Genomic DNA, 24,952 nt, shown 5'->3' with positions numbered 1-24,952 from the left:
CATCTTAAAACACCCATACATACTCCCCGCAAATGGTCAACCTAAGGTGTTGAAGCATATGGTTTTTTTTTTTTTTTTTGAGACAGAGTCTCACTCTGTCACCCAGGCTGGAGTGCAGTGGCGTGATCTCGGCTCACCGCAAGCTCTGCCTCCCGGGTTCACACCATTCTCCCGCCTCAGCCTCCCAAGTAGCCCAGCTATCGTGCCCACCATCATGCCCGGCTAATTTTTTGTATTTTTAGTAGAGACAGGGTTTCACCGTGTTAGCCAGGATGGTCTCGATCTCCTGACCTCGTGATCCGTCCGCCTCAGCCTCCCAAAGTGTTGGGATTACAGGCGTGAGCCACCGCGCCCGGCCTGTGTTTTTTAAAAATTATGTTTACTATTTACTTCCTAGAAAAGAAGGGCACAGCTAAATTTGTAGTGCTTTAGTCTTCTGTAGAAGTCTTAAAAGTGATAAGTGATATCATCCAATTCAGGAAAATATGTTCCCCTCAGAGATACACTTCAAGATTTTTATTTTTTTATTTTTTTTATTTTTTTTTGAGACGGAGTTTCGCTCTTGTTGCTCAGGCTGGAGTGCAGTGGCGCGACCTCGGCTCACTGCAGCTTCTGCCCGCTAGGTTCAAGCAATTCTCCTGCCTTAGCCTCCCGAGTAGCTGGGATTACAGGCGTCTGCCACCATGCCCGGCTAATTTTTTTTTGTATTTTTAGTAGAGATGGGGTTTCTCCATGTTGGCCAGGCTGGTCTTGAATTCCTGGCCTCAGGTGATCTGCCCGCCTCAGCTTCCCAAGGTGCTGGGATTACAGGTGTGTGCCACTGCGCCTGGCCCACTTCAAGATTTTTCAGAGGAAGAGAGGGTGAGCAAGAATATTCTCTGGTATATGGCTGTCCATCACAGTACAAGCTACCTTTATAGGAAAAAAATGCTGGTGAAATCCCACCAGCAGGATGACATCCACGACTAAGGACACAGAGCAGCAGGGGTGCCCCAGCTTCCACAATGACCAGCTGTGTGATCTCAGGTAATTTCCCTCATTTCCCTATGCCTTAAAGTCCACATCTGTAAACCCCAGGCTAATGTCTACCTCTCCGCATGGTTTTAGAATGAAAGATTTCACAGGAAGCGTATTATAAATGCCTAATCATTCTTAACAGGTTAATCGCTTTTCTCCTCCTCCTCACGCTCATAACCACAGTGCAGGCAAGGAGGCTGGTGCCTAGCCTCTTGAGTACCTACTATGCGCGTGGCACTATGTTAGCTGCTAGGTCCTGTGGGGAAACAGAAAAACGGAGTGGCCACACTTGAAAGACTTGGACATAAAGTGGGAGAACAATAAATCTTGATAAATCATTTTCAAGAAAATCCTTATTTACATCTAAACAAATAAGCAGGATAGTCTTACCTCATAGAAAAATTCTTCCTCTGCATTTGCAAACATTAACGCAGCTTTCTTTTTGTTGCTAGGTTTCTTTTTGGAATTGTTTTTTCCTGCTTCCACAAATGTCTTACTAATCAGAAGGTAAAAGTAGCACTTCCCACATGGCTTATTGGTTCTGTGTGCCTCCGCCAGTTCTTTCCTGCAAGGCACACACACAACGTTTGTTTACCTGCTGGGTCAAGTAAAATCCATCAACAAACCAGAGCACAGAGAAAACCCGGTGAGGCATCTTCATTGGGTTCTACTGTGATGCAGGCATTCAATCTGAACACTTAGTCTACAAGCAATGATTTTTATTTACATAATCAGTTGCATTTTAGATTATGTACTACTTTTTATAATACTATGAAACATCTCTCAGATTATGCTGATTTGTGGATATATAGCAACTAACAGATCAGATGAGTCTCAAATTCACTCAATGTTATCACTGCTCTGCCTGTGCAGAAGTTAAAAATATATACGAATCTGAATTTTTGAATTTTTTAAAGCAATGAACATTTAACTGAAACACACAAAGGTATACAGCCACAACCAGTATCACTACAGCCTGTGACTACTACTATAGTCTCTAATTGCTAGAGTCTGGAACTAATTTCTGACATACTGCAGAAACTGCAGAAACACATAGCCTAAATTCTAGCAATGGAATGGCAACAAAACCTTAATGTTTCTTCTTTCTGAAAATTAAACATAGCCTTGTGCATCTGGATGCCCTTGAACAAAAGAAGAAACTCAGAACCGTCCTCTTCAGCTTTCCTTTTTTTTTTTTCTTTTTTTCGTTTGTAGACAAACTCTCACTCTGTTGCCCAGGCTGTAGAGTACAATGGCGCAATCTCAGCTCACTGCAACCTCTGCCTCCCAGGTTCACACGATTTTCGTGCCTAAGCCTCCCGAGTAGCTGGGATTACAGGTCTGCACCACCATACCCAGCTAATTTTTTGTGGGTGTATTTTTAGTAGAATTGGGGTTTCACCATGTTGGCCAGGCTGGTCTCAAACTCCTAGCCTCAAGTGATCTGCCAGCTTCGGCCTCCCAAAGCGTTGGAATTACAGGTGTGAGCCACCACACCTGGCCCTTCTTAAAAAAAAAAAAAAAAAAAAAGAGACAGAGTCTTGCAATTTTGCCCAGGATGGAGTGCAGTGGCTATTCACAGGCACAATCATAGTATACTGCAGCTTGGAACTCCTGGCCTCAAGCATTCCTCCTGCCTCAGCCTCCTGAGTAGCTGGGACTACAGGCGTGCACCACTGCACTTGGCTCACTTCAGCTTTAACAGGACTAGGAGAAAGCAAATCACCCTCCTATAAAACCAAATAAATGTGAGCTCCAGCTGATCAGAAAAAAAGAAAACCAAAAAAACCAAAAACCACATAAGGCACCAGGAGCACAATCTGAGCTACAGCTGAGAGAGCAAGGAGCAGGAGATAAAAAGCAATGAATCCCTAGGAAAAAACAGCAAACCTAAAGGTTTCCAGAGTAGAGTTGCATTCATACAGCTATTTAAAGGAAAACCACAATGCAAGGGCTATGACGTCTGTAAAAGAATATTCTATAAAGAACCTGTCTAGGCCAAGCGCTGTGACTGACACCTGTAATCCCAACACTGGGCGGCTGAGGTGGGAAGATCGCTTTAGCCTAGGAGTTCAAGACCAGCTTGGGCATTGTAGCAAGACCCTGTCTCTACCGGAAAAAAAAAATTTTAATTAAATAGAGAGAAATAAATAAGAGAATCTGCCTATATTTTATCCTCTATTGCAAAGCACAGGCAATACAATTCTTAGTACACTCAGTTTGCTAGATTTCACAGCTACATTTGAAATATTTTTGTAAACTCAAAACTCCTGGATTAAAAAATAGAATAACAAATATCCTGAAAAGCTAGCCACAGTATCAGGACTATGGTTTCATTAGTTATGAAACATACCAATAGAATTTGGGAACTTTACCAGTTTTGTTATTGTTGTAATTGTTCATTATTTTATTCATGTTGCAGAAAGCTATCTGTGAAGGTGAAAAACTTCAATCAAATGGGGATGAAAAGTCTATATGAAATTATCTACTTATCACTTAAATCTTAAGTTTAAATTTCAAGATTATTGTCACAAACTCTTCAAAAAGCCAGTTGTTAATAATGTATGCACTTCACAGGATGTTTCTTCCACTCCCCTCACACTAAACCCGCTTAAACCAAGGACAGAACTCTTTCTATACCTACATATTCTACTTAAATGACATTTCTGAATCTACTTGAAAAAAAATTACTGTTCAAAGATATTTTCTCAAAGTCTCTTACTGAAGCTGCTGGTACATGGGCAGAGCGATCTGTGGAGGGATATTAATGAATCTTTCACTTAGGAGAAGGCCCACAGGCTTGGTGGTGTCATTTAAAAACTTGTCCAGCTGTTCAACCATGCTCTTTTCACAGTTCTTCTCACAGAAGCTTAGAATCAGCTCTTGAATTTGTTCAGCACACTGGGTACCCTAGAAAGCAAAGAGAAAGTTTGTTTCCTATTACAAGCCATCACATACAGGAGAAAACCTGAGACTAAAAGCTATCACTTTTCATCTTACAGCTAAGGGCAGTTTCCTGCCATAGCCTTAACGTCTTGTATGTCTTCAGTGTTGACTGCTTAAGCATTTCTCAAAAGCAAATACACTAGTTATTTACCATCCCATGATCAGTGGTAAGAGAGTCGTAATTAACATTCAGACACACTGGAATGGCAACTGTAGTCCATCTCATAAAGATAGATGGAAGTAACTGGAAAGTTTATTTCAAAATTAAAGATTAAGTGTAGCCTGCATCTTATTCTGAGGAGGGTAAACAGCTGGTTTACTTTTTATTACAACTCATCAGAGAATCAACAAAAAGAGATGAATCAAAACAAAATAAAATGTCAGCAAGTGCCCTCAACATTGAGGCAGCAAAGCCTGAGAATATACCCACTACACAAGTAGCAAAGATAACAGCCACAGAGACACAGCACAAACAGCTCCTGCATCAGTACCAACATCAGGACTGCAAAGCCAGATGATTCCCTAAACCACAGGGAGTAAACAACTTTAACTGGGTGCAGACCCAACACCACCACCTTCATATTGAAAAAGGATTACAATAAGATTTCACAAGAGCACTTATCCCTATAGTTAATATCATTGTTTAACATAAAAGACATTTTCACCATGCATTAAATAAAAGTGGTTTTGGCCTAAGAAATAACCATTCAGATGCCATCCAGTGAAACCAACCTTTCTTTCAGTTAAATTTAAAAGGCTTATGAAACCAAAAACCTCATCTTCATCCACATCATCATCACTGTCTTCTGCAACATCCGTTTGCTATTTTAAGAGAAAAAATATTTAAATGTTATATTTAGTATAATACCAAGAGTATAATACCAAGTCTTGGGATGTAGGCCTCATTTATCTTTTCACTTTTCAAAAGCAAAACTCTGTTTTACCACCACTGTCTTAGAAAGCATTGTATCTTAAATACTGTCACAGTTTTACCACCATCATCTTGGAAAGCATTGTATCTTAAATACTGTGTGACCTTGTTCATTTCACTTTACCTCCCTTGACTCTGTTCCTCTTTTCAGATTCTGGACAGATTGAAATTTCTTTGTACTAGATTCTTAAGTCATTTTCTTTTATCAGATTCTCAATATAATACAAATCCAGAAGAGATAAACCTCATGAAATACAGCATTTTAATTTGTTTTCTACACAATTTGGCTGGAGCCAAGCCTTGCTTCTCTCATGGCCCACAGCATTGTTTCATCTAAAACTCATGAGTTTCCAGAACACTTGTCAGTCTTGACCATTAGTGAAGCTGGGCAATGCTTGAGAGCCACTTACACCTACCACACTGGCAAGAGAGTAGGGGAAAAAAGAGAACCCCCCTGCCCTTTGTTCTATGATCCTAGGGACTGGCTCCACTGAACACTCTGGATAGTCCCTTTACCAAGAACAAGAAGTCTCTATCCTCAGGACACCTCAAGTGTCTCTGGAGAAGCCCAAGAAGCTAGTTATAACTGCAGAGCTATTGATGTGATTATCCATTTAAAGGGTGAATCCTGCCATTAGATAATAACCTCTTTCAAGGATAAAAATAACTGCTTCTCCTCCATATCCATTAGGTCTTCTAAGACACAAATCAGCTAGAGATCACATTTATTTGATGAAAGAGCAGGTCTGCTTTTTCCCATTGCCCTAATAAAAGGAAGGCCCCATAGGTTTAATTTCTCATTTTCTTTACCTTGAGTGCCATAAGGTTACTAATATTGTCAGAAGCCTTGAAAAGTGTACACTACATTTAGTAACAAGTATGTTGGTGACCCTATCACTCAGTGTCCGAATTTTAATGGTGTAAAAGTCAGATAAGAGTGTCTGAAGAATTAATAGGAGGACGGGAAGTAGAAACCATGACTTAAGATTACTTTTCAAGAATTTTGGCTCTGAAGGTGATGTACTTAGAGTGGAACATTAGACTGAATGGAGCTTTTGTTTGTTGTGTTTTTCACAACAGGCTAGGGAACAGGTGCTAGGAACACGAAAAAGACATCAACAGTGACAGCTACACATATGTAGCACATGTCAGTTGCCAGACACTGTTCTAAGCAGTCAGCAATTCATTTTGTTTACCCATGCACTCTACAAGATAGGTGCTAGTACCATCCTCATTTTCAGAGATAGAAATGGAAACAGATTAAGGTACTGTGGCAGATTGTATCTTTCACAGATGGCCCCAATGGATCTCTTCTTGGACATGCTCTTCTGACAAAGTGACCTAGATACTTTTCTCATGGAGTGGTGGGATCAATGTGCCCTCCCCCTAGGTAGAAATTTGTATCTATACTGACTAAGCAAATGGTGGAAATAGCACTATATCACTTCTGCCTGCTTCTTTTGGGCGGCTTGCTCTTGGAAGCAAACCAATGTGTGACGAGGCCTACGTGGAGAAGAACTAAGGCCCCTGGTCCAGAGTCCCAGCTAAGCTCCCAACAGACAGCTAGGGCTAACGTGCCAGTCATGTGAGTGAGCCATCTTGAAAGGGAATCCTCCAGCCCCTAGTCAAGCCTCCCCAGCTAACATGATGGAACAGGAGCACAGATGAGTTGTGCCCACTGAGCTCTGTCCAAACTGTAGACCCATGAGCCAAATAAATGACTATTGCTATTTTACGACACTAAGCTATGGGGTGGTTTGTTATACAAACAACAGATAACCCAAAGAACCACCAGATGATAAGCAGCAGAGCCAGGGGCCAAACCAGTCCTTATTTTGTTGAGCTCTCTACAACATCTATCTGATAAGGACGACCATCGCCTCCTCCTTCAAATGTTCTCTTTCTTGCCATGTATGACATCACTGCACTGTTGTTTCTTCTACTTCTCCTGTCATCCCTTTTACTCTCCTTTGCTGGCTCTGCTACTTAAATTACTCATCCAAGTATTCTTGGTATTACTAAGGTGTCTGTCCCTTCCCTCCCTGCGCAATCTCAATCACTTCTACGACTTCATTAACATTTACGACCAACTCCCAAGTCTCCAGGGCTCCACCTGCTACCCGGTATCTCACAGGTAACTCAAACTCAAAATGTACAAATCCAAACTCATGTTCCCCTCCTAACCTGACCTTCCTCCATGTCTGTTATCCTGTTTGCTCAAGCTAGAAACCTAGAAGTCATCCTTGACTCCTTTTCCTCTCACTTTCACACCCAATCAGGGACTAAACCCCATCATCTTTCATCTCCCAAATATTTTCTAAATGAGCCCACTTCTCTCTCTCTCCATTGCCACCACCTGGACTACTGCATTTAATAAGCTTGGATTTCTGCAATGACTTCTGATCAGTCTCCCTTCCTCCAGTAATACTGTTTCCAATTTGAGCTAAACAGAATAAAGAACTCTTTTTTTTTTTCCCCCCCCCCAGATATAGGGTCTTGCTGTGCTGCCAGGCTAGAGTGCAGTGGCAAAAAGCTCACCACGGCCTTCAACTTCTTGGCTCAAGAGATCCTCCTACCTCAGCCACCTGGGTAAAAAGACTACAGGCATGTGCCACTATGCCCAGCTAATTTTTTGTTATTTTTTGTAGAGATAGAGTATTGCTATGTTGCCCAGGATGGTCTTGAACTCCTGGCATCAAGCAATCTTCCCACCTTTGCTTCTCAAAGTGCTGGGATTACAAGCATGGTGATGCCCAGCATGAACAGAATAAAGAACTCATTTAATCAGAATAAACACAATTATCCTGCTTACCTTAATCACACTCCCAATATGGTTCTGTTGAATTAAGAGATCTGTTAGTTCTGCAGTGTTCACAGGAGCCTTTAGAAAAAGCTAAAAGGAGGAAAAAATTATTTTAAATTCAGATCAAAGCATGATTTCTAATAACTTCAAACCCTATATTCAAATACAAATAATGAAATTTCTGTGACTTAAGAAGATGATCTAGAAAAGCAATCCCAAGAGGGAAAGAAAAGCCCAGGAGAGTCAAAGAAGCTAAAGATTAGGAAATTTCAGAAAAGAAGCAGTCAGTGGTAATATAGAAGTAATGGGGGAGGAGGAGAAAAAAGGGAGAAACGAGAGAGGATAAACATAAGGCCAAAGAATTTGGTGAAAAGGACGGTAGAGCTATAAAGATTAAAGAACCAAAGTCATAAAATGAGTAAAAGAATAAGGAGAAGCAGCAAGCATCAATTTTATAGCACCAAACAGCAGTTATATGACTGTTACATAAGAATTGTGAATTTAAAAAAAACAAAATAACTCAACTAATTAGTAGATGAAAGGAAATAATTCTTCCTTCCAGGCAAGGTGGAGAGGATAGAAATGGAAATTCTAAAAAGATGAATTTGAGAGAGCCTGTACTGAATGACCTGAATTTTCTTTTTTTTTTTTTTTAGAGACAGAGGCTCACTCTGTTGCCCAGACTGGAGCTCAATGGTACATTCATAGCTGCAGCCTTGAGCTCCTAGACTCAAGTAATCCTCCAGCCTCAGCCTCCTGAGGAGTTAGGACTAAAGGTGTGTGCTACCACAGTTGGCTAATTTTTTATTTTTTTGTAGAGACAGGTGCTCATTATGTTGCCCAGGCTGGTCTCAAACTCCTAGGCTCAAGCGCTCCTCTCACCTCGGCCTTCCAAAATGCTGAGATTATAGGCATGAACCACTGCACCCGGCCCCTGATTTTTCTTGTAAGAGGAAATTTATGCATAATAAATAAAAGACAATACCTGCTGCAGTAATTTCTTAATTCCGTCATAATCATTATCTGATAGGGAATAAGCTTCAAATTCAATATTCACTTCCTGTAAATAACACACAAAATAGTTGTTACCAGAAAAACTACAAACATCTAGACTTTAAAACAGGCAAACATTGCCAAGATTGCCATCTGTAGAGAATACAAAGCACCTTCACACTATTTCTTCAGGTGACACAAAAGCCTGAGAAAACAAAACACTCAGAGTAACCTAGTTTAAATGCTGAGAAAGTCCGGTTCAAATAAACCAGACACGGCAGCCGCAAAGGAGAAATTACCTTCCTGATTGCAAAAAGGGTAGGCAAAAATCAAAATCACTTCAAAAGTGCCTGGAATTGCCTAGAGCTTGACTTAGCCCATGGATTTGAGGTTACACTTCATTTGCTTAGCAAATATTTATTAAGTACCAATCCAGGTACCAAGCACTGTGCCAGGCACTCAAGATGAAAAGGTTAGTAAGGCACATACAAATGATCCTGCTCTCGTGCAGCTTACGATTTAGGGAGGAATATAGACATTACGGAAATATTCGTAGAAATAAATGTAAGTGTTATAAAACAAAGGTACTCAGTGCTGTAACAACTTAAAAAATAAGAAGTCAGTCAGGAAAGCCTTCCTTGAAGTGACACTTGAGCAAGGAACCGAGAAACAGCAAAGAGAGTTCCTGGTACAGGGAACAGCACAAACTAAGGCCCTAAGACAGAAGGAAATATGATGAGTACAAGGGACTAGAAGAATGAATGTGTAGCTGGGCTCCCTGATCTCTATCTGCAAGACAACAGACTCTAGGAGAAGATGGCACTAAAATGCCAAAAACAAAACCTAGTTGCTTTTAACACTAACAAGGTCTGTCCTTGAGGACCCTAAACCATACCTTGGTAAGTGACACAATGGGCTCTGATGAAATAATATATTTAAAGGCACTGCAGGTTTTAACGGTTTCGGAATTTAGGTCTTAGCTGAAGGACATCACAGAGGAAATCAGACCTCCTTTTACCTTGCCACCCTGACTATGTATATATTTAAGGCTTCCTTAATTGTAAATGTGCAAGGCCCTGGAATTGCTTAGAGCAATTCCAGCTCCAATTTGAACTCTTTAAGTCCAGCTTTGTAGACTTCAAATGCTAACTTAGCCAGATTATGTGAGCAGCAAAACACAAAGGGTCGGGTGGGAGTGTTCCAAACAGGATCAAACTAAACCAAATAACAAACTGTCATTATTCAGGACTTAAACTTATTCCTTAGATATAAATACATTCTGTAAATAATGTTCATCTAGTGTTCTTCTCTTTGTCTAGACAGACGTCTCGGACCTCTGTCCCAGACTATTATGGCACCACCAGGGAAATGGGCAGCAAATGGATTATCTGTCCAGCACCCTTTTCCTGGGTATGGGCTCATCTCCACATGGCTTCAGCAGGAACAGTCATGTTTGTAGAAGAGAGCCCTGTCCCTCATTCCCAGGTGATTTAGAATTAAGACTGTGGTGGTGTGACAGATTTCCCATGTTGACACAAGAAGCATTGATTTCTATAACCCAAAAGTAATAAAATAGCCAAAGTTCTAAGTGAAAAATGGTGAGATGGCATTCAAGGCATAGAGCCAAAGTAAAGATCTGTAAGGGAAGATTGATCACATACCCACACCATGGTGTCACCTCTAATCCTGCATCCACGCTTCTCTCCATGCTCCCCTCCATGCTCATCACAACTCATGATTACCTCTCTGATTTTATTTCCTATCACTCTCTCTTCCTTATTCTGATCCAGCCATCCAGGCTGCCTTTCTGTCCCTCAATTGTGAGGACTTGATTTTCTTGTAAATGAACTAGAAAGCCAATGCAGCATTCTGAGCAGAGGCGTGAGATCAGACCTATAAGATCTCTCTGACTGTAAGTGGAGTATAGACTGATTGTAGGGGAACAAAAATGGAGAAAAGCACGCCGGTTAAAAGCTGTTAAATAGTAGTCCAGGCAAGAGATGATGGAGGTGTGGACTACGATGGTCTCAGAATCAGTGCTGAGAAATGTCTGGGTAACAGGATTTACTGATGGACTGGATATAGGATGAGGAAAGGGAGGAATTAAAGTTAAGCCCCAGGTTTTGGGTTAGAGCAGCTGGTGACTTTAGGAGCCATTTATAGAAATGGTGACGGTTAAGCGAGCAGCATGAATTATTATACAAATTCTGCTTTGGACAAGTTAAGGCTGAGGTACCTATTTAAACATTCAGTAGTCTGAAGGATCATTCAGTCCTAATTGTTTATTAAACAAATAATAAGTACCTATATTGCCAGGCACTACGGTAGGACCTATTCTGAAGAAAGGAAACCAGTTCTATGAGACTATGAAGCCAAAGATTTACCCACGACTTGGGTCAGCTGCCCCAGGAGCCAGAAAATACAGCCTAGCTGAGATCTGAAGAAGAAAGGGAAAACTGCAGGATGAAGAAGAGCATTTGAAAAGGCTTCTAAGGTAGAACCCGGCAGGAGCCTTCAAGAAACTGAGGGCCCATGTGAGTGCCGCCTGCAGAGTGAAGAGGAGGACAGCTGCTGCCCCGAGAGGAGAGGACCCCCTCTGCGAGCCCGGGGTGGCCGATTCAGGATCTGAGGCTTCAGCCTGAGAACTAAAGAGGGCGAGAACACACTTGTTGCGGCGGGCTTTTTCGGGGAAGACGCGGGTTGGGAGGTTAACTGGACCGGAGTAGGCCTTTAAATAATAACTACTATGGCTGCAGTGTGTTAAAGACCGAGGAGAAACCTGAGAAAGAACTTATCTCCAGTTTCTCCTCACAGACCCTCAGGGTCAGGGAAGACCCTACACTATTTTTACACAGCCTGGGCTTGCCAGAAAGTTTTTCTCAGGTATAAACCAACTAGGGAAGCGTGTCCTTCTCACCTCGTCAATGACCTCGTCCTCTTCATCCTCTTCCTCGTCACTGTCGTCATCGTCTTCGTCCTCATCTTCGACTTCTTCCTCTTCCTCGTCGCGCTGGACTGGGGGATCCGGCGGCTGCGGAACCCCACTTTCCAAGGCCCGCCGCTTGGACCTGGACGCCATGTTGCCGCTCACACTGCGCCTGCGCAGCTTCCCCTTGCCTGACTTTCCGGACCAGCCCATAGTAGCCAAGGGGGTGAGGGACTACGAAGAAGCTCGGCGCTGAGTGCACGTCAACCCCAATGCCCCTGCTGGATTCCGCAGCCATAGCCCCTTACAGTCACGTCCAGCTTGTGGTCCTATCTTGCTTTTTTCTTCCGCTTTCCGCCCTCCATCTCTCCTCCCAAAGCTTCCCCTCCCCTTCCCGTAGTGGTTCAACCCATCTAACCTCTGCCTTCATTCCGCGGCCTGGATGTCGGTGCGCATGCGCGAGCGCCTAGCTGTGCGCGCGGCCACCCGCGCGACCCCAGTCTGAGGTGCGGGGTCCTGGGGCCCGGCGCGGGTGGCAGCCGCGGCCCCTCGGGCTGCGTGGGGAGGGGGCTTCCGCCCCTGTTGTCATTGCTTCTGCAGCCTCAGCAGCCTCTTCGCTGGGACTGCGCGACACCGCCTCCCGACTGGGTGCCCGCTGTGTGCCAGGCCGGGTGCTGGGCACTGTCCCATCTCTTAGCCCATTCGGGCCTCCCCAGCTCCGCGAGGTAGGTGTCGCCGCCCGCTGTACCGGTACAGACGCCGAGGCCCGCGGTCGTGCAGGGGCCCGGCCCCGGGCGGTGTGTGACACAGCGGGGCCAGGGCCCCGAGGCCTCTGCGGACCTGGTCCTGCCCAGACGGGGATGTCCGCTGCCCCTACCGCTGCGCCGGTGACGGAAGGCGCCTGCCCAGTCTACCCTCGCCGAGCTTCTGGAGCGCATTTCTTGACCTAAAAGTTTTTTTAAAGCCGGCACCGCAATTAAACATGCTTCGGCGGTGGGCCAGGCCCGGTGGCTTGCGCCTGTAATCCCAGCACTTAGGGAGGTCAAGGCGGGTGGATCACCAGAGGTCAGGAGTTCGAGACCAGCCTGGCCAACATGGCAAAACCTCATCTCTACTAAAAATACAAAAATTAGCCGGGCGTGGTGGCGGACACCTGTAATCCCAGCACTTTGGGAGGCCGAGATGGGTGGATCACGTCAGGTCAGGAGTTCGAGACCAGCCTGCCCAACATGGCGAAATCCCATCTCTACTAAAAATACAAAAACTAGCCAGGTGTGGTGGTGCGCGCCTGTAGTCTCAGCTACTCGAGAGGCTGAGGCAGGAGAATCGCATGAACCCAGGAGACGGAGCTTGCAGTGAGCCGAGATCACGCCACCGCACTCCACACTCCAGCCTGGGCGACAGAGGGAAACCCTATCTAAAAAAAAAAAAAAATGCTTCGGGGCCGGTGGGGTAGTCTAGGTTAAAGACCCGAGCCTATTTTGAGAGAAGAGTGGAGGGGACTGCAGCCAACTGCAGAGCAAGCGCCAGCCCCTGTGGCAGGTGGGGATGCGGCCTGGAGCGGCCAGGTCTTCCCGTTGCGAGAGAAACGGGGTCTATCAGCTTTCTAGGAATGAGATCTGCGGTTCTCAATTGATTTTTCTCTGTAAAATGAGGGGGGTGGGTGGGTTGGATATGTTTGATTCTGGGAATGGAGTGAGCTGCCCTAATAGGCTGCTTCTGTTTAAGCAGGGTAACATCTGATAAATCATTGATCCTTCATCAGTAGGAGATGGCGTGCCCTAAAGGTCCCCAGGAGCCCAGATTGCCCATAATCGTGTTCTGTGAGTTCCGTCTTTCCTGGGAGTCTCTTGTCTACCCGGCCATGACATGGATATTAAAGTAATACTTACACGTCAGCGCTCCACATCTGATGGAGCAGCTTGAAATGGCCTCTTTGGGTCGCACAACTGCAAAAACATGTTCCTGTAATGGAGAAGAGAGGAAGCTGTCAAAAAAGACCTATCAAAAGGCTAAGATTGGAAAAAAGACTCAGAAAGACCATGCGAACATATCAAGAGTTGCACTGAGATACCATGGCCAATTTTTTTTTCCTGTTTCTTTATACTTTTTTAATGTGGTAAAAAATACATAACATACATTTTACCATCTTAACTATTTTCAAAGATACAGTTCAGTGGCATTAAGTGCATTCACATTGTGCAACCATCACCACCACTATCCATTGGCAGAACTGTTTTCATCTTGCAAAATTGAAACTCTATAATTAAACAACTCCCTTATTCTCCCTCCATGACCTTTCTACTTTCAATCTTTATTAATTTGACTATTCTAGAAACCTCATGTAAGTGGAGTAACACAATATTCTTCCTTTTGTGACTATTTCATTTAGTGTGATGTCTTCAAAGTTTATCCCACGCTGTAGCATGCATTAGGATTTCCTTCCTTGTTAAGGCTGAATAATATTCCATTGCATGTATAGACCACATTTTGTTTGTCTACTTATCTGTCGGTAAACATTTTGGTTACTTCTACATTTTAGCTATTGTAAATAATGTTGCTATGAACATGAGTATCAAATATCTGTTCGAGTCCCTGCTTTCAATTCTTTGGGGTGTATATGTAGGAGTGGAATTGCTAGATCATATGGTAATTCTATGTTTATTTTTTTGAGGAACTATACTTTTTTGTAGTTTGCAAATCTTTCACAGTAAACATGGATCACTTTTGTAAGACAAGTAGGGGAAAGAGCCTTACTTTATGCCCTCAGATTAGTTCCCAATGTTGAGCTCATAGTCAAAGTGTGAATCAGAATAGTGAATATGAAAGTAAATACAGTGCTGACCCCAGGGAACTGAACTCAGCAGGTAGTAGATTGCTTACCACTCGTTCAGTGTTAATCTTTAGCTCAGAATTTATCTTAATGAGGCAGAGGGATGGTAGCAAGTGGTTAGGAGAATGAGCATGGGCTTCAGACCAGGATCCAAATTCCATCTCTGCCACTTACTGTGCTGTGTGACCTGGGACAAGTTACTGAAACCTCTCAGGGACTTGGTTTCACCTCCTGCAAATAAGGCTAATACCACCTACCTTGCAGGTTTAAGTGAGGATTGCAATCTTGCATGTAAAATGCTTAACCCAGTGTGATACGTACTTTTATGTGTCATCTTGACTGGATCACGGGTGCCCAGATATCTGGTTAAACATTATTTCTTGGTGTGTCTATGAAGTTTTTTTCAGAAAAGATGAGCATTTGAATGGATAGACTGAGTGAAGTGGATTGCCCTCCCCAAAGTAGGTGGGCAGCATCCAATCTGTTGAGGGCCTAAATAGATCAAAAAGCCAAGAAAGGAAAAATGTGTCCTGTCTCCTCCTGCATGCTTGATCTGGGATATCTTCTGCCCTTGGTGCTCCTGGTGCTGAGGCCTTCAGACTCAGGCTGGAACCCACACCCTTGGCTCTCAGGCCTTCAGGCTACACCACCAGCCTTCCTGTTTACAAGTCTCCAGCTTGCAGACAGCAGATCATGGGACTTCTCAGCCTCCATAACTGCATGAGCTGATACCTTGTAACAAATCCCTTTCTAGATGTAAATATATGCCATTGGTTCTGTTTCTCTGAAGAACTCTAATACACCCAGTAATTAACAGGAGTAAATGCTCAGTAAAAGGGTGACTGTTGTTATTGCTGATACTTAGAACACCATGACATAGAAAGTATGGGTTTGAGGTTTGGTTCTTTCTTACCAGTAAGGTGTTCTTATTCCAGTCATTTTTTTTTCTTTTCTTTTTCATCAATGATTGATGAACATAAGTATGAGGGTAAAATGGCAGAGCAAGCATTAAACTGTAAATCTAGAGACAGGTTGAGCCCTCTTTTTACCAGTACCGAGGTGAGTTTCATGTTGGAAGCTTCAGGAGCAGCTTCAGTCCTGCCGGGGCTTCTCCCGCCTTTTTCCCCCTCAATGGGAAATAAGAGGTTTCGTTATTTTCATTGGAAAAAAAGGCAGAGGAAACCCCAGACACTGCACGGTTTTTAGGCCCTAGCCTCACCAGTCTCACAAGCCTCCTATCAAGGAGGGCCATATAGTGCCTCTGATCTGCTTGATGCAGACCCTAGGGTCCTTCCCACTCCCATGAGCCACCCACCAGAGTGAGCTAAGATATCAACTGGCAGAGAGCAGAGTCACATATGGCCAAGAGGAATTGTTCTGGGGCTTGGTTAGTAAGCAAGAGAGAGGGAGAAGAAAAACTGCACAGGGATCAGATGCCTCCTGCAAAAGAAAGCGAGGCATAGAGATCTCTTACCATCTGCGTCACGTGGCACCCAATATGTTACCAGTGGCAAATCAGGCATCTGCAGCAACCTCAATCTTGTCTCCTCAGAAGAAAATTCAACTGGGGGCATAAGGCAGAAAAAGTGACTGAGGCAAGCTTCAGAGCAGGAGTGGACGTTTATTTTAAAAAACTTTAGGACGGGTGCAGTGGCTCACGCCTGTGATCTCAGCACTTTGGGAAGCCAAGGTGGGCGGATCACGAGGTCAAGAGATGGAGACCATCCTGGCCAACATGCTGAAACCCCATCTCTACTAAAATACAAAAATTAGCTGGGCATGGTGGCGCCTGCCTGTAGTCCCAGCTACTCGGGAGGCTGTGGCAGGAGAATCACTTGAACCCGGGAGGCGGAGGTTGCAGTGAGTTGAGATTGCACCACTGCACTCCAGCCTGGGCGACAGAGCAGGACTCTGTCTCAAAAAACAACAACAAAAACAAAAAACTTTAGAACAGGAAAGAAAGTAGAGTACGCTTGGGAGAGACCTAAGCAGGCAACATGAAGGACAAGTGCTCCATTTTACTTTAAGGAAAATTAATCATTGTCTCTGTTTCAAAGATGCTGGGTAAAATTGAAATTGTTGTTTTCCCACAAGGTGAGCAAATAATGAGCATCTACTACAGGAAAGAAAGTCCATCAAAAAAGCCAACAATGGAGACGCTCACAGCCCCTTTCCAACATACAGGAATCTGAAACTGAGACTGAGGCAAGAGCAGCCTAGACCAGAACTCAGACCCTGGCCCTCCTGTGCAAACACCCTCTACTCCACCAAGCCTCTTCCTAAAGCCCAACGTGGCGATGTGTTAGCCTATCTGTGCATGCTTCTCAACTGATTTCTTTCCCAATCAGCCTGATAATATGTGACTCTAGCACAGCAAAGAATCATCAACAACAGAACCTTTTAATTTTCTACTATTATTATTATTATTATTATTATTATTATTATTATTATTGAGACAAGATCTTTCTCTGTCACCCAGGCTGGATTGCAGTGGCACGATTATAGCTCACGGCAACCTTGAACTCCTGGGCTCAAGTGATTCTCCCACCTCGGCCTCCTGAGTAGTTAGGACTACAGGGATGCGCCACTATGCCCAGCTCCTTGTTAACAATTTTTAAAATTTTTTGTAGAAATGGGGTCTTGCTATGTTGTCCAGGTTCGTCTCGGACTCCTGCTCTCAAGCAATCCTCCTGCCTCAGCCTGCCAAAGTGCTGAGATTACCAGGCATGAACCATTGTCCTGGCCTAATTTTACATTAGAAATGCTTTCAGTGTTTGGGAATGATTGTATACAGGATTAAAAAAGAAGACAAATGCTTTTAGTGATGTCAGACAAAGGATAAGGGTAGTAGTTGGATTTTTATTTGCAACACATCTCAGGGAGCTCTTTATTATCCAGAAGCCTAAACTTCATGCCAGCATCGGTTTTATTACCTAAGAGAACCACAGATTAGAACCCAGGAGAAATATTTTATCTGTTTACAATGGGTAGATTGATTTTGCTTTGGGGTGTTTGCATAACTAAACTAAGCACTTTGTACTACAGTGATACTTTATATTTTTATATCTCTATTTTTCCCAAACATTTTCGTATTCAAAGTGTGTGTGAGGCATAATATAGTGTAGGGGGTTAAGAGCACAGACTTTGGAGCCAGACTGGTTGGGTGTGAATCCCAGCTCTGCCACCTAGCAATTCTGAGACTTTGGATGAGTGTCATCCTCTCTACACCTCAGCTTCTTCCTAATCCTGGTCGGTAGACTTAATGCATGTGAAGCTCTTAGAATAGTGCCTGGGAGGCAGTAAGTGTTCAATAGATCTGTTCGCTGTTCTTATCTTCTTTGAGTCACTCAGCAACCCTAAGGCTTGGTAGGGCAGAGGTTATTCCCATTTAACATGGGAAAAAACAAGATCACACCATGGTTAAGTCATAAAGCTGAGACCAGAGCCCAGGTCCCTTGGCCCTTAGTCCTGTGCTTTTCTGTAACACTATACTTCCTTCCTTACATTATCACCTTAGAGAAGGGAGAAGGTAAAAGGGCAAGCAGAAATGAGGAAAAGAGAGGAGAAATACATCTATAAGGCTGAGTGCAGTGGCTCATGCCTGTAATCCCAGCATTTTGGGAGGCCGAGGCAGGTAGATCGCCTGAGCTCAGGAGTTCGAGACTAGCCTGGGCAACATGGTGAAACCCTGCCTCTAAAAGAAAAAAAAAAAAAAAAAATCTATAAACAAGAAGCTTCCCGTTGTTATTAAGATAAGAGCCACATTCCCTAATATGACCCAACGAGACCCAGCAGACTTGGCCCTGCCTGCCTTGCTGCCATCCCTCACCACTCTGCCCTGTGCTCTCCAACCGCTTGGACTTCTCATTGCTCAGGTGAACCGACCCCAGCATCTACAGTGCACCAGCCCCCGCTCAGGCTTCAGGTACACTTCCATAAGGAAGCCTCTTACCTCTGTGTTAAGTAGGATATAGATTCGGACACTCCAGCAGAGATCCAAATGAACAATGGCTGAAACAGGATAGGACTTGACTTTTCTCTGATGCAAAAGTCCTGGCTGGAGTGGTAGCTCTGTCATACAAAGGGGTCTGTGCTCCTTCTGTCTTGTTCCATCTTCCCTAGTTTGTCCTCTGCGAGTATGAAGGGGCTGGCCACCCCATCTACATTCCAGCCAGAAATGGGGAGGGGAGGGGAGGCACCAGCATTCCTTCTAAGTACAGGACTCACAAGTTTTGCACATCACTTCACCCTGCATCCTATTGCCAGAACCTAGTCACCTCATGACATCTAACTACACATTGTTATTTTTGGCAACCATTGCCCGGCTAATGAGCGATACCATTTCTATGAGGAGAAGGGAAGCGTAGATGCTTAGGGGCAAGTGGCAATCTATACCACACCTCCCAGTCCCAATAAGATGTACCAGTTATCAGTTTTGACTATTCTTTTACAAGACTTACTGCATTATGACTATGTTTTTGCTGATTTGTAAAGTACCTATTTGACCTTCCTATAAATATAATGAGGTAGGGATCATATTAGATACCTAGTGCCTAGTACAGTTACTGTTCTAGAAAGATGTGATTTACTGATAGGATTAAACTGGACAAACCAAAAAAAGTTCAGGTAGGATTCAAAGAAGAAAGACACTTCTTTTCAGCCTGGTCCCAACCATTTCAAACTAGGCTGTAGACAGATGGTTTTGCCTGGAATTACATCGGCAAATCCTGATAACTGCAATATGAAGCCTTGATCCAGTCACTTTTACCTTGCCTTTGCTAAAGCCAGCACCGCCACCACAACTGATTCAGTCACCGATGCCTTTCAGCTAATCTGCTATGACCCATGGGGTCCCTGTCCTTCCTTGCCTCAGAAGCCAGTGGTGTTTCTGAAGTGTAGATCCCATCACTGTCAATCCTGTCTTAAACCTTTTAGTGGGGTCCGTTTTCTCATGAAATCCAAAGCTTACCTTGTCCATTACACTTGAGCCACACCTACCCTTCTCTCCTGGGGATACCCAAGCCCCTTTCTGACCCTTGAATATTTTCTCCTCACTGCTGCTGTCATTCAGATCATACATGCCAAAATGATGAAATATCAGCTCCCCAGAGGTCTCCCTGGACAGGTAACTAGTTATCAGCACCCCAGTCACTCTACCAGATCACCTCATAGCACTTACTAGTTCTGAAATTATTACACACAGTCCCAGTAAATAATGCAGACCTAATTTTCCTGAGGGGGATTCCAGGCTTGGGATTTGGCGTCACTGTCTGAGAACTATATAGAAACATTTGTGAGAGGCTGGCTCCTGGTATTTGAAAGCATTACAAAAACATTCTTTGAAAATGTGGGGATAATGTGGGGATCTGTATCTCAGAGGCTAGATCCATGGCGGAACATGGTGTGGGGCTGAGGAGAGCCCTGTGGCCACGGGATTGCCTGCTTCCAAGCATTATGTGTTTGCTTTTTCATCCCCACACTAACTGCTTGCTTCGTGTGCCACAAGAGGATTTATGCCTTAGACGAAAATGCCAAGTTTTCCCTGGCGTTCAGTGACATATGGATTCCTGGAGCTGCCAAATTAGAAGGTGTGTTAGAGTTCAATCAAAGAACAAGAACCAGTAAGGCCGGGCCCGGTGGCTCACGCCTGTAATCCCAGCACTTTGGGATGCCAAGGTGGGCGGATCACGAGGTCAGGAGATCGAGACCATCCTGGCTAACACGGTGAAACCCCGTCTCTACTAAAAATACAAAAAATTAGCTGGGCGTGGTGGCAGGTGCCTGTAGTCCCAGCTACTCGGGAGGCTGAGGCAGGAGAATGGCGTGAACCCGGGAGGCGGAGGTTGCAGTGAGCCAAGATCACGCCACTGCCCTCCAGCCTGGGCAACAGAGCGAGACTCTGTCTCTATGATTGCAAGAAACTGGCCTGTGCAACTGTGGGTGCTGGCAAGTCTGAATCCACAGTGCAAGCCAACAAGGAGGGCAGGCCTGCAGGAAGGGCAGGTGGGGAGTCGCACAGGCTGGAATTTCTTCCTCAGGTCTGCTCTTATTAATGCCTTTGAACTGACTGAATCAGGCCTACCTGGGTTATCTAGGATAATCTCCCTTACTTAAAGCCAGTTGATGTATCTTATCTCCAAAATACCTTCACAGCAACACCTAGAGTAGTGTTTGGAAAAACTGAGCACTAGAGCCTAGTCAAGGTGACGCAAAAGTGACCATTGCAGAAGGATAGGCTCCTAATTTCTGTGTGAGACACATTTTAAGTAACTTTATGAAGTGATAGGAACCACAGTGCCCATTCCCCCAAATCCCCAGTCTCTCTAGCTAACTCCTTGATAACAGCAATATTAGAACTCGATTTCATAATTATTATACTTGTTCACTAGGTTTGGTGCTTAGATACAAAGCAGTTAATTTTGAGCCAATTTTCCTAAAATGTTCCATAAATAATATAATACTCCAGAAATATATTCAGTAGTAATTTATAAGTAATGGCACCCAGAATTGGCACATTTCTGCTTCAAACAATGTAGTCTGTTGACTCTTAGCAACCACTGAGTAATATTTATTAAGTAAGTGGTGGGTCTAATGCCATTTATGGAATGATAATCTACATCTCAAGCAGATTTATTCTGCAGTTTCTCAGCAGCATTTATTGGTTGGTTGGTTGGTTGGTTGGTTTAGAGACAGGGTCTCACTCTGTCGTCCAGGCTGGACTGCAGTGGTAGGATCACGGCTCACTGCAACTTCCTCCTCCCAGGCTCAAGTGATCCTCCCAAGGAGCTGGAACTATAGTTACATGCCACCAGGCCCGGCTAATTTTTTAATTTTTTGTAGAGATAGGGTCTCACCATAGTGCCCAGGCTGGGCTCAAGCGATCTGCCCACCTCAGCCTCCCAAAATGCTAGAATTACAGGCATGAGCCACTGTGCCTGGCCAGCCTTTGGGATGATTATAATGTGCCCCCGCCCCCGACCCCAGTACAAGAGGAATATAGTTTTCATTGTAAAAAAAAAATTTGTATAATACTGAAAGAGGTAAAGAAGAAAATAATCATTGTAACCTACCACTCAGAAATAATTACTATTAATATTTTGGTGCATATCCTTTCATTTATGTATGGAAATCTATAAAATCTTACTGTTTATGTAATTCTGAATCTTGCTTTTTTCTTAACATTATTTTGTGATTAAATAATTCATGTAATTATTTGTGAATATTTTAATGATTTCATAGATCTGTAACATGATTTATTTAACCATTCTCTGATCGTTGGATCTTTACATTCTTTCCAGTTATTTGTAATTCCTTTTTTTTTTTTTTTGGGGGGGACGCAGTCTCACTGTCGCCCAGGCTGGAGTGCAGTGGCGCTATCTCGGCTCACTGCAGACTCCGCCCCCCAGGGTTCACGCCATTCTCCTGCCTCAGCCTCCCAAGTAGCTGGGACTACAGGCACCCCCCACCTCACCTGGCTAATTTTTTGTATTTTTAGTAGAGACGGGGTTTCACCATGTTAGCCAGGATGCTCTCAATCTCCTGACCTCGTGATCCGCCCGCTTGGGCCTCCCAAAGTGCTGGGATTACAGGCGTGAGCCATCTCGCCTGGCCCAGTTATTTGTAATTCTAAAGAATTCTAGTGTGAGCATCTTTATGTTAATCTTTGGACACATTTATGAGTATTGCTTTAGTATTCTTAGAAGTGAAATTACAGGAAGAAAGAGGATGAAGTATATAAGGCTTTTGATGTCAACAAATCGTTTTCCAGGTTGTTAGACTCTTATGATACTTGACAACGTTTAGAAAAACATCACTTAATAAGTAGAAGAGTCAATATAATTATTTCCTAAAGTGCTTATGAGCTACTTAGCATATTTATCTTGAAATGGAAAAGCTATTTATCTCCTTAAAACATAAGATATCCATTTCTCTGTTTGTTGTTGATACAACCCTAAATTCACATCAGTTCTCTTTCCCGAACCATAAACGTTTGGCATAAGACACTTGGCTTTCACTAATGGTTTCATCTGTCTTTCCAAGTGATATCAACTGCTAACATGCTCTTTCTTGGCCTTATCAGTGACAGGGGTCTTCAGAAAGAACAAGCCCATTAGCGCTAAGTCATGGTGTAGGAGGGATAGGTCTCTTCAACAAGCATTTGATTGCCTTCTTCTTGTGTACCGTCCCCATTGGAAATTGCTTAGGAAGAGTCTTTGAGATCTAATTAAGATCTGTTTCCTTGCTCTGTCACAGTGCCCTATAAGGACTGCCAGGCAATAATGAAGGTTCTTTTACTGAAGGATGCGAAGGAAGATGACTGTGGCCAGGATCCATATATCAGGGTAAGTGGCCTGAGACTCCTTATCCCATAGTGTCCTTTCTACTGAGTCAGGGGGCCTGGAGCAGGCAGGGGTGGGGGTCTGCAAAACCTCAGAGGAACTGACGCAGAATAAATTGTTAATGTTTCCTTATTTTAAAAACAGCCCTAGCCAATCCAGAACTATATTCTTTCATTTGCAGGAATTAGAATTATATGGACTTGAAGCCACTTTGATCCCTGTTTTATCATTTGAGTTTTTGTCTCTTCCCAGTTTCTCTGAGAAGGTAAGGCCTGTTGTGACTGAGCACCATGTTAGTGTTTGATTTCTCCCTTGTCAGCTGAAGCCAGAGAGGGACTGTTTTACTGTCTCCTTATTTTATTCCCAAACTTTAAAACAAGGCAGCATAACCTCACCTGGCTCCAGGAGGCTGCTGCTGTTGGGAGGCTCTGACTGAGCCTCTATCAGCCCCTCCAGAAAGCCACCCAGACTCAGAGATTGGGGCTCAGGAGAGCAGGTCATGGTAAGAGCAGCAAACCTGCATTGCTCTCAGCAGTCCTAGAACCCTTTCACTCATCCTCTCATTTAATCTACCCCTCACCCCCAACTTCTGCAAAGCAGGCCAGGGAGGTGTTATTTTCCCTTTTTAAAGATTGGGGTCTCAAATTAGGCAACTCAGCTAAGACCTCTAGCAAGGAAGAGACAGGGCTGGGACTCAAACCCAGGGCTTCTGCCCACAACTTCAGTTCTTCTTCCGGTGAGGAGTGATAAAAATTGCAGGAGACAAGTCCAATAAAGCCTTCCAAATGCTTCAGAATGAAAATTCAGTGCCCACAGCTTCAGTGAAGTCAGATATATACAGCAGCCTAGTGCCTGGCTCAGAGTAAAGGTTCGGTAGATGATATCACCATTATCCTCTTTGAAAATCGGGGCTTCAGCATTGATATCACCCCCTGAATATTCCCATTTTTATTACAGATTCAGGTCAAGTCTTCCCCCACTACCTGCACCCTACTCTAATCCCAGGCTGCGTCAGGCTTCCCCTCTGTGCTGCAGTGCACTTACCACCTTGTGTTTCACTTGTCTCTGCCCTAGACTGTGAGCTTCCTGGGGAAATACTGGGAATAAGGAATTCACCTGTGTATCCTAAAAGTCCTAGAGTAAATAGTTCCAGGCACATAGTAAGCACTCAGTAAGTGTTCAGGAGATGGGTGGAAGGAATTAGTTTGCCTACTACTATTGTGAAGCATTTGGAATTCTGAGTCTTAGCTCCTTGGAAGATGTTGAACATAGCCATCGTATAAAATGCCTTTATTGCTTTTTGGTGTGCAGCTTTCTCATCCTGAAGATTACGGGGGACTCATTTTTACCAGCCCCAGAGCAGTGGAAGCAGCAGAGTTATGTTTGGAGAAAAACAATAAAACTGAAGGTGAGGGTGGGTCTGCTGTGGATTCCACTGGACATTTATTTACTCTTATTTCTCCTGCTGGGAGACTAACTTCCAGAAGCAGCTGCACTTCTAAGAGAAGTGAGTGCTTACTGGTATCAGGTCACAGACTCTGCTTTGGGAAATAGGAGACAGGGCTGTCTCCTAAACTCCCAGACAGATGACCCTGAGGGGGACTTCCCCTGTCTATTCGTTGTTCACCTCCTAGGGACTGATATATCCTCTTAGAAGGTATCATCTGAAAATAGGATAAATACTACTTTCCTGAAAGAGAGATGATGAAAAAATCTAACTAAGAGAAAATGGTCAGTGCCACCATGTCAGGCACTTAGTGACCCAGTCATCTCTTTGACTTGTCTTCCCACCTCCGTCCCTCACTATTAGAACAGTATGAAAATGGCAGTGCCCATTAACAGAACCCTGGGTTTCAGCCTGAGCAAACACCTTCTTAATAAATGCAATTGAACAGCTTCCTAGCTAACATTTATGGAGTGCCTGTTATATGTCAGACCCTGTGTAATGAATACTTCACGTCTATTACCCCACTTAACCCTAGATAACAATCCAGAGGCACACATTGCTATGATCTTATGTCTTATGTTACCATTGAGAAAACTGAGGCCGGGATAGTAAGCGCAGAACAAGACAGTGCAGAGCCAGGCTTCACACTCGGGCCACCCACCTCCACAGTTACACTGATGAGCGGAGGCAGCAGGCAGAGTGGTTATGCAAGGGCTT

The 24,952-nt window shown here is 43.9% G+C and overlaps 2 protein-coding genes across 15 annotated transcripts in view; one reads left to right on the top strand and one right to left on the bottom strand.

The window, feature by feature from the left end:
• BCCIP (BRCA2 and CDKN1A interacting protein) overlaps window positions 1-12,085 on the bottom strand; it is a 30,091-nt gene extending 18,006 nt beyond the window's left edge. For 5 of the 11 annotated variants that reach the window (XM_063727148.1, XM_063727149.1, XM_063727152.1 and 2 more), the window contains exons 1-6: window positions 11,608-11,957; window positions 8,683-8,757; window positions 7,707-7,787; window positions 4,696-4,785; window positions 3,740-3,927; window positions 1,408-1,582 (exon numbers count right to left, since the gene is read on the bottom strand). In XM_063727148.1, coding sequence (XP_063583218.1) covers window positions 1,408-1,582; window positions 3,740-3,927; window positions 4,696-4,785; window positions 7,707-7,787; window positions 8,683-8,757; window positions 11,608-11,829 — 831 coding nt within the window. In that variant the 5' untranslated portion in view covers window positions 11,830-11,957. 11 annotated transcript variants of the gene reach the window in all.
• A 117-nt stretch (window positions 12,086-12,202) lies between these two features.
• The window catches only part of UROS (uroporphyrinogen III synthase), a 41,792-nt gene continuing 29,042 nt past the window's right edge, over window positions 12,203-24,952 (top strand). For all 4 annotated transcript variants that reach the window (XM_054523051.2, XM_024254021.3, XM_009245905.4 and 1 more), the window contains exons 1-4: window positions 12,203-12,341; window positions 22,703-22,791; window positions 22,970-23,053; window positions 24,100-24,196. In XM_054523051.2, the coding sequence (XP_054379026.1) occupies window positions 22,729-22,791; window positions 22,970-23,053; window positions 24,100-24,196 (244 nt within the window). In that variant the 5' untranslated portion in view covers window positions 12,203-12,341; window positions 22,703-22,728. The remainder of the gene's footprint in view (window positions 12,342-22,702; window positions 22,792-22,969; window positions 23,054-24,099; window positions 24,197-24,952) is intronic.

Source organism: Pongo abelii, chromosome 8 (assembly GCF_028885655.2).
Source record: "Pongo abelii isolate AG06213 chromosome 8, NHGRI_mPonAbe1-v2.0_pri, whole genome shotgun sequence".
In the NCBI taxonomy this organism is placed as follows: Eukaryota; Metazoa; Chordata; class Mammalia; order Primates; family Hominidae; genus Pongo; species Pongo abelii.
The sequence above is the reverse complement of the archived record's forward strand: the minus strand, read 5'-3'. Positions and strand labels throughout refer to the sequence as shown.